This window comes from Gossypium arboreum, chromosome 11 (genome assembly GCF_025698485.1).
Source record: "Gossypium arboreum isolate Shixiya-1 chromosome 11, ASM2569848v2, whole genome shotgun sequence".
NCBI classification, from domain to species: Eukaryota; Viridiplantae; Streptophyta; class Magnoliopsida; order Malvales; family Malvaceae; genus Gossypium; species Gossypium arboreum.
The window spans coordinates 122,674,204-122,682,805 of NC_069080.1; the positions used below are offsets into that span (position 1 = coordinate 122,674,204).

The following is an 8,602-nucleotide window of genomic DNA, read 5'->3' on the forward strand; positions in this document are numbered from 1 at the left end:
GGGAGACGATTGAAATTTTTAATGAATCATTGGAGAGGGATTGGAAATATTCGAAATGGGGAAACTAATGCGCAAATTTTCAACATTGTCAGAATGGTTAATAGAAGAACCAATTATAGGTGTTCCATCGATTAATAGAAGAACCAATTATAGGTGTTCCATCGATTGTAATAGATAAATTTATTTTAAATTTGAATTATTTTTGGGTTTAAGAGCATGGTTCGAATTTGTTATAGGGTTTAATAATATTTCTAGTTTGGGTTTATAGTTTTTTGAATTTGTTAGTGCAAATATGTTGTATTTGCTTGGGTCTAGCATGGGGTTATGCTTTTATGCTATTAATTGTTTAAATTTTTGAGAATTGTCACGAATTTATGTTTTTTTTGTGTAAGCTATTGAAATTGGAATTGTTTAAAAAATTGTTTAGGGTTATAAACTATTCGAATTTAATGGAAGTGAAATATGTTGTCTTGATATCATTTGTTTTGTGTGATGAAATAAGTTATGGATGCATGCAAAATTTAGATAGTGCACTGTGTATGTTTATATTGTATAGGTTGCAGATGTGTTGCTTAGTTATTGTCTGCCATGTGCATGACAGAACTGAATATGTTTGTATTAAATTATCTGACATGTAATCTAGGTTGTGGATGCTTGCTAAATATTAGATAGTGATTAAATATTATTTGTCATTAGTGTGTATGAAAAAGCCAAAGATCTCATTGCATTTATTGCGACTTTTAATATTAAATTTGTTTGACGGATTTAGTTGACGATGAATTTAATGAGAGTGAGAGTGAAGAAGAACCAAGTGATTTTGATAGATTTGATAGTGCAATAGGTGATAATGTGTTTAATAATGTTGGAATGAATGTATGTGGTAGGGGTAGGATTAATTTAGATGGCTTAAACATGGATAATTTATAATTAGGGGAACTGTCTGATAATGATAAATCTGAAACATTAAATAATGCACATGAATCTGACTCAAATGACAAAAACTTGGCATGAGTTCAACATAGAAACTGACATGAATAATTCAAAACTTGTAATTTAATTGTTATTTCTCAACAAAGATTGTCTAAAAGAAGTTGCTAGACAGTACAGTAAGGCGAATAATCACCTTGTAAAGTTCATGTAAATATGAGCCTCTAGAAAGTTTAACGATTGATTTGTCACTTTTAAAAGTTTAGCAACTAACATGTTATTTTAATCAAAGTTTAGTGACTATTGATATATTTTTCCTTAAAATAAACTCAATATAAAGTACGAGTTCAAAACTAGAATATATCTAAATTTAGATCGAAATAAATTTAAATAAAATCCATTCATACTAAAAAAACAAAATATAATAATTTGAAAGAAAAATTAAAAAAGTTTACTAATAATAGAACTTTGAATCACTAAGTTCTTAAAATTTCAGTCTTACTAACACAATCAAGTGATCATTAGCTGCATAAATAAAGAGATAACAGACTTACATATATATATATATATATATATAAACTACTGAACTCTACTAGGTCTAATATCAGGAATAAAAAAATTTGTCATAATCAGTTTTCTTGTATTCGATATTCATATTAAAATCGATTAAATTTAAATTCGAATTAAATTAAATTTTAAATATTAAATTAGACTCTATCGATATTATTTTTTTATTCATAAAATTTAATGTCGAAACTAAAAATATCCAACTCTTTTACCAATCCAACAGTGATGATAAATGTAGAACCATTGCTATTATAAAAGCAATAACCATTACACCGTTGTTGCAGTCAAGGCAAAATTCTACACCGCTTGTTTCCTTTGATATAATTTAATCATATTAAAATTAAATATACAATAATGTAAATATTAAAAATTATATTGAATTGTTTATTTTTAAAATTTTAATAAAAAATTATATATTATAGTATTGCTAAGCATTAAATAAAATATTTATTTTTAAAATACAAAAATATACGAGTGAATTTAAATGGGTTTGAGTTAATTATTTATAAATATGGGCAACATCTGGTAACATTTGAGATTCATATTTTGGGTTGGGCTAAGCTTGAGCAAATATGTATGGTATTGATATCATGCACAGGTCCAACCCATGAACACCTCTATGCATAAGTTATAAATTTAGTCTTCGTACTCTAATTTAATCAATTTTAATCCATGTAATTTTGAATTTCAAAATTCCAATCCTGCTTTGTTTATGTCTCGGGTTAAAACAAATTACGATAATTTGTCCCCTCCTATGGATTAGGCAACATTTTTCACAAATTTTATGAACGGAAGCCCTTATTTTCATACTTGTTATTCCTTAAATTTTTTCGAATTCGCTTATTGGAAGAAAATAAGTTTCTTGAAATTTGAATTGGATCCCCCCGAAAGAAATCTTGAAGTTGAAAAAACTACCTAATCGTTCGAATCCTTGTTGCGAAGTCGATAAATTATACGCCTCCTAGTTGAATCATAAAACCCGAATAGTAATCATTAAATTTGTGAGGTCAAATTTTGCTATTACTTTTGTATTATGCCTAAATTATGGATTGAATCCTTATTCCATAATTTGATAATTTCTGGACCTTATACTTTTTAATTTTTGAAATTTTAGTCATTAACTCAGAAGATAATCATTAAATCCCATAACTAAAATGACGTGATATTTTTTGTGAGTATTATATGAAAATAGTAAACTGTCGTAATATTACATATATAATTATATATTTGACATTTAGGAATAATATAATTAAACTGAACAAATTTAATTATCACTATTCAAGTCAAAACTGATATTTCAAATTATAAAATATAAGAAAATAAATAAATTAAAATATAGACTAAATAATTAGTTGTATATGGTATAGAGACTAATATCAAAATTTCTTTTCTTCCTAACTAATTTTCAAGAGGACCACTTAATTATTGTGATGCCATTCATTTTCATATAAAAGAGTCACAACGCCTTTTAAATGATTGCAAAACCCAATCACCGCACTAAAGAAAAAGGGTTTTGCATAATTCAGTGACACTAAAAAAAAATGCTTTTGCATAATTCAGTAGCAGATACAAAAATCCGACATAATAAGCAAGAACGATGTCTAAAGAATTTTTGGAATCAAATTAAATTATATACTTTAATAATATATATCTCTATATTTTTAAAAATTAAATTAAATTTTTATCAATTTTAAAATATTAAAGTATAATTTTATTATTATTAATTTAAAATTTTATAAATTATAAAATTAAGCAGGGCCCTATATCCGCACCTGCCTGCATTATCAAGGCTACATGGAAAAAGTTAAAACAGATTGATGCTCAAAAGCATAATCACCTCACTCACCAAAAAAAAAGGACTAAAATACAATAATCATCTTTTAATAAATAAAAACAAAAACTTTTATATATATATATATATATATATTCAACATCTACATGATTAAGGGGCCATCATCCTTTTTTTTCTTTCTTTATGAAAAAGGTCTATAATTTGATGCCAACAAGCCGGTTTTGTTTTTCAGTGTTATATAAGGTGTCAAACAGGGCCAGTTCCAGGTCCTCCTAGTGTTAGAACCACATCTCTTAGATCACTTCTTAGCTTTGGGTCTTTTGCTGTTGCTAATGAAGCAGCACTAGTTGCCAAATGCCGAGAGCTATGACCGGATTCTGGCGTGATACGCATTGTTGGTGGTGGCTGAGATGGGTTCAAGGGTTCTAAATTGCTCGAGTTTAGCAATGGCTGAGCTGCACTGACCTGGCATGTTGATGACGGACTTTGAGCAAGCATTGGCCCTCTCGAGATGACACCTGACCCCTAATGTCAGATCGAATAAAGTGATGGTAAGGAATAGTTGAAAATATATTAGGAACTTTCATGGTAAAGAATACAAGGCCTTACAGGTGCAAATAAGACCCCTCTGAATATCTTTCCATTAACATTCGCTGTCACCAGGAAACCGGAGTCGAAGGCCCCATCGACCTTACCTCTAACTTCAGCACCAAGCTGAGGAGAAAAATCTCCCAATGTGAAGCGTGAACAAGTGGACATATATAGAAAATAAACCTAAAACCTCAGAAAAGAAGAGTAGTAATGCTAACGGGATCGAAAAAGGGATGCTTTACCAGGTTGTGAATAGGCCCTGCTTCGAAGTGTCTCTGTTCAACAATGGAGTATTGTGTTCCACTTCCTGGTCTGCCGGTATCACCAAGATGGAGATATTGTTCAGGTTTCCGAGGATTTTGAAGTTCTCTTGTAAACTGGGGATCTTGTTGCGTTCTATGGACAGTATATCTGGTTTGCTTATGGTTATTTGAAACATTGTAAGGCTGACAATTGTTTGTAACATGATGGAACTGCTTAAACAAATTAAGGCCTTGGGGGGTGGTTGAATCAGGGGGCTTTTGTAGCGGAGCTTGTTCTTGATCAGATTGTGAAGGAGATGAATGCTGCGAGAGTGAAAGGGAATGTTCTTCTTGCTCGAATTCAACCTCCCATGCCTTTGCAGTGGCAGTTCTCCTCCTCTTCGGGTTTGAAGTATCTAAAGAGAAACGAAAAGATGAAATGATCATATTCAAATCATCAAGCCATAGAGATATATCCGAGGCCAGAGGTAAGGGAATTTGATTCCAAACGAACCTGAACTGAACCGAGAAAAATGCTTTGCTTCTTGTTCTGCTTCATTAACTACATGTTTTGCTACTTCGATATCGGCAAAATAGATGCTTTTCTGATTCAAAATAAATAAAGTACCTCTTATTCCATAAGGTCAACTAAAAACAACAAAAAGGAGTACAAAGTTTGCGGTTAATCTTCTGTTTATACGTTACCAAGTTGCCAGGTGCTACTCTTAAGAATCTTCTCTTTTCTTGGTTCCAATGGCTTCCGAAAGTTTTGCACATTGAAATGTTGTATCGACCATTTGGATGTTGCTTTCCGAGTTGTAAAACCAGCAATTCGTTGATCGGACGTTCATCTTCCCCACATCTGTATATATCAAGTAAAGTTCAATGGAATTACAAGTGGAACCCAATGTCACGATGAGAGACCGGGAGATGAACCTATAATGTAGGCAAAGGAACTTACCCTCCATAGATGGCAATATCGGACTCTGCGAGAATAGAAGTATGAGAAAACCGGCCTTGAGGCTGTTGGCCACATATATCAAGCTGAGTCCAACAACAAGCAATCACATCTAGTACCCAAACATCATTGTAATAGTGTTTATCTCCAACCCCTCCGATGATGAAAACCTTCAAAATCACAAATTTGTCTCTGGTTGTGAATCCGTGATATTCATTATATGAACATTAAATTCGAAACAAAAATTGTTGATAATCAGCAAAATGTGCTACCTTTGCTCCAATATTAACTGCAGCATGACCTGCTCGGACACCTGGTAAGGAGCCTTGAACAGCCAACTGCAAAGAACACAAGAATTATATTTCATAAAAGCATAGATACAAGAAAAGCAGTTCGAATGTTTTTCTTATTAATGAATTCGGTGAGACAATACCCTTGACCAGGTCGAAGTATCCATGTCGAAGATGTCAACATCTCCAAGGTATCGATCACCGCAGTCCCCACCATGCACAACAAGCTTGTTTCCTATAGCAATGGCACTATGACTATCTCTAGGGGCAGGGATATGACCTCTCACCTGAGGTGAAGTCCATCTCATAGTCCTAAGGTCCAAAACATGCAAATCATTCAGGTAATTCGCTCCACCTTCACCACTTCCTCCAAAAATCACTATCTTGTCTTCACCAATAAGTGTTGCTGTATGACTTTCGCGAGGTGAAGGCACGACGCCCTGGCATTCAGCTCGTATCCACTCTTTCGATACAAGGTCCAGTACATGAAGATCGTTTACCTTCTCAGAACCATTAGTGCCCCCAAACACCATCATTTTAGTCCCTACAAGAACAACACTGTGACTGTCTCTAGGACCAGGTCCCTGCCCTGTGGTTTCCAGAGTTTTCCAAACCATTGTGTTGAGATTTAGCATGAGAACATCACTAAAATGTAGACCACCGCAACACCCCTGCGATGAACAAAATCTGGCAATCAACTTTCAGCATTTAAACAGAAATCAAGATCATAATCTTCTAAAACCATTTCTTGATCCTTTCTTTCCTATGGTTACTCTCCTCCAAACATAAGCAAGCATCAAAATATACAAAATTCAACAACATTGTAGCTCAATATACAAGTCAAAGAAAACATAACCTTCTCCAACATAGCACAAATTCCTCCAAAAAGATTGAATAAAATGAACCCCAAAAATATACATATAAAAAACCAAACTTTCCACAAGACTTAAAATTAAAACATATCACCTGATATTGTTACAGCATAACAGTTAAACCCCAAAAAGAGAAGCTCAATAGGCATCCTAGTTATAGTCATGGCCTTACTAATTAAGGAAACTGAAACCAGGACAAATTTCAAATAACCTTCCACCTATGAAGAATCATAGAAAATAGTAAAGAACTAAAACCTATGAAGAAACGTTATATGTACCCTTAACCAAACATAACCATTTAACATTGATGGAAGGCTAAAAAAACCCACCAAAGAATAATTAAGGTTAATTTAACATACACCAAATACATAAATAACCCCATTAGAATAGCAAGCAGAGTGCCCCCATCTCTCAGAAGGATTAAACCCAGAGACTTTAGGATAAAGCCACATTGCTTTCCTCTTTGCCATTTGAGCTCCAAATGATTCCATTACTGTCTGCATGCTGTTTGTGTTTCTGTTCTCTCTTTAAAGGGTTGGTCTTTGTTTTTGGATCAGCCTTAAGTTTTTACTTCAAAGCAAGCAAGAGAGAGAGAAATGGTGAGGGCTAAGAGAAGGACATGAACAGGCCAAAGTTGATATATATCAACTATCAGTGTCAAATTTGACATGAAAAGATGGGTGCTTTCAAGTCTATATATCACTGTGGCAACCACAAGGTGAAAAAGAACCATCTTTTTTCACGCTCAATATCTTATGTTATATGTACTACCAAACCAATACGTTGTTGAGACCATATAAACAAACAAGTGATGTAAAATCAAGCAACTGTGACTGTTTGTTATTTAAAAATAGAAAAAAAAACCATTTTTATAAATATTTTTCATACATTTGTCTAAATGAAAATGATGGGGTTGTGGGGTTTACTGGGGTTGTGGAGAATGATAGAGAAAAACCCAAAATTTTGTTCATTTGACAGTGATTAAACCAATGAGAAAAGATATTTCGAATTTAACATTTCAATGAGCAAAGGTGTATCTTTTTTTTTTCTTCTATGGTTATTGTTGATTTTGATATTGGGATTGCTGTGGATGAGAAGCTTTAATTTTTTTTTTATTTTTTATTTTGTTACTCTGAATCCAAGTTTCAAGGTGGGTTTATTTGATGATGTCGATCTAGAAATGTCTCTTCATAAAGTATGGGACTTTGTGCTGTGGAATTTCTTTTCTTTTTTCTAGTTTTGGGAAATGGAGTGCTGCTCTCCCTGTTGTTTCCAATGCTCTCAAGCTGTCAAAAGGTTTTCCCCCAAACCCAATATCCATCACCTTCAACATGTCAAGGCCAAGAAACATACATATGGTTTAATTTTACGAGAAATCCTCAATTTTCAAAATATTTTAATTAAATCTTTAAAAATATAAATATTATATCAATAATATTTTTTTAACTTGAGTATTGGGTTAAATTAGACAAAAATATCAAATTTTAAAACTAACGAGGTGATTAAACTGATTTGGAGTATATATTTATCGAAATAGATCGATTTTGAAAAAAAGTAGAAACTGTGGTCATGTTTTTGTTTTTAGGGTTTGTTTAAGGTTTGGGTTAAGTTTTGTTAGGGTATTTTGGGACAATAAATGGATTTTAGGGTTAAAAATAAGGGAAGATCAATTTATTTGTGTTTGTATTTGATGTAAACATTGTGAAAGCTCGAATATATATTTCAATTGAAGATGATGCAATAACACTCGAGACCATACATTTCATCTAGACGCATGTTTCCTTATCTTTTCAAAATTGACTTATTTTAGTAAATATGCTCCAAATCAGCCTAATCACTTAATTAATTTTAAAACTTGACATTTTGCCTAAGTTAACCTGAGTATTGAATTGCAAACTCAAATATATCATTATTATATTTACTGTGTGGACTTGCCAAAAAACTAAATAATCCTCTTAAATTTTATTGATGTTGTTTGTTTTTATCATATCATATTCAAATAGTTAATATAATAAAAAATTATCCGTGTCTAATTTAATTAGCATGTTCTAAATATACACTAAATCATATCCGAACGGATAATATTTAACATCTAAAAGTAATGACTATGCTAATGATTTATTACAATATAAACAAATAACAGAGACAATCTAGACTACAAATTAATTAACCGCATTAAAACTAAAAACTCTACACATTTAATTGCTATAATAAATCTCGAACCCGAGTACTTACAAAACATAACCTCTGTTTTTTCAACCACACCCAAGTTCCATGATTTATAAAAATTAGATGATAACTTGGGAAGGTTTGACTGTATAATGTTGTTGAAATGAAACAATTTGAGGTTTGAGATTACTGTT

The 8,602-nt window shown here is 32.1% G+C and overlaps 1 protein-coding gene across 1 annotated transcript; it reads right to left on the minus strand.

Annotated features, from left to right (window-relative positions):
* Positions 1-3,372: 3,372 nt before the first annotated feature.
* LOC108473262 (acyl-CoA-binding domain-containing protein 4-like) lies at positions 3,373-6,963 on the minus strand. The gene is made up of 9 exons (XM_017774779.2): positions 6,599-6,963; positions 5,511-6,038; positions 5,350-5,415; positions 5,081-5,247; positions 4,825-4,981; positions 4,634-4,724; positions 4,120-4,535; positions 3,896-4,000; positions 3,373-3,811 (listed from the first exon to the last, which is right to left on the minus strand). The coding sequence occupies exons 1-9, from the start codon at positions 6,740-6,742 to the stop codon at positions 3,533-3,535; spliced, it is 1,953 nt and encodes a 650-aa protein (XP_017630268.1). The 5' UTR covers positions 6,743-6,963; the 3' UTR covers positions 3,373-3,532.
* Positions 6,964-8,602: the final 1,639 nt, after the last annotated feature.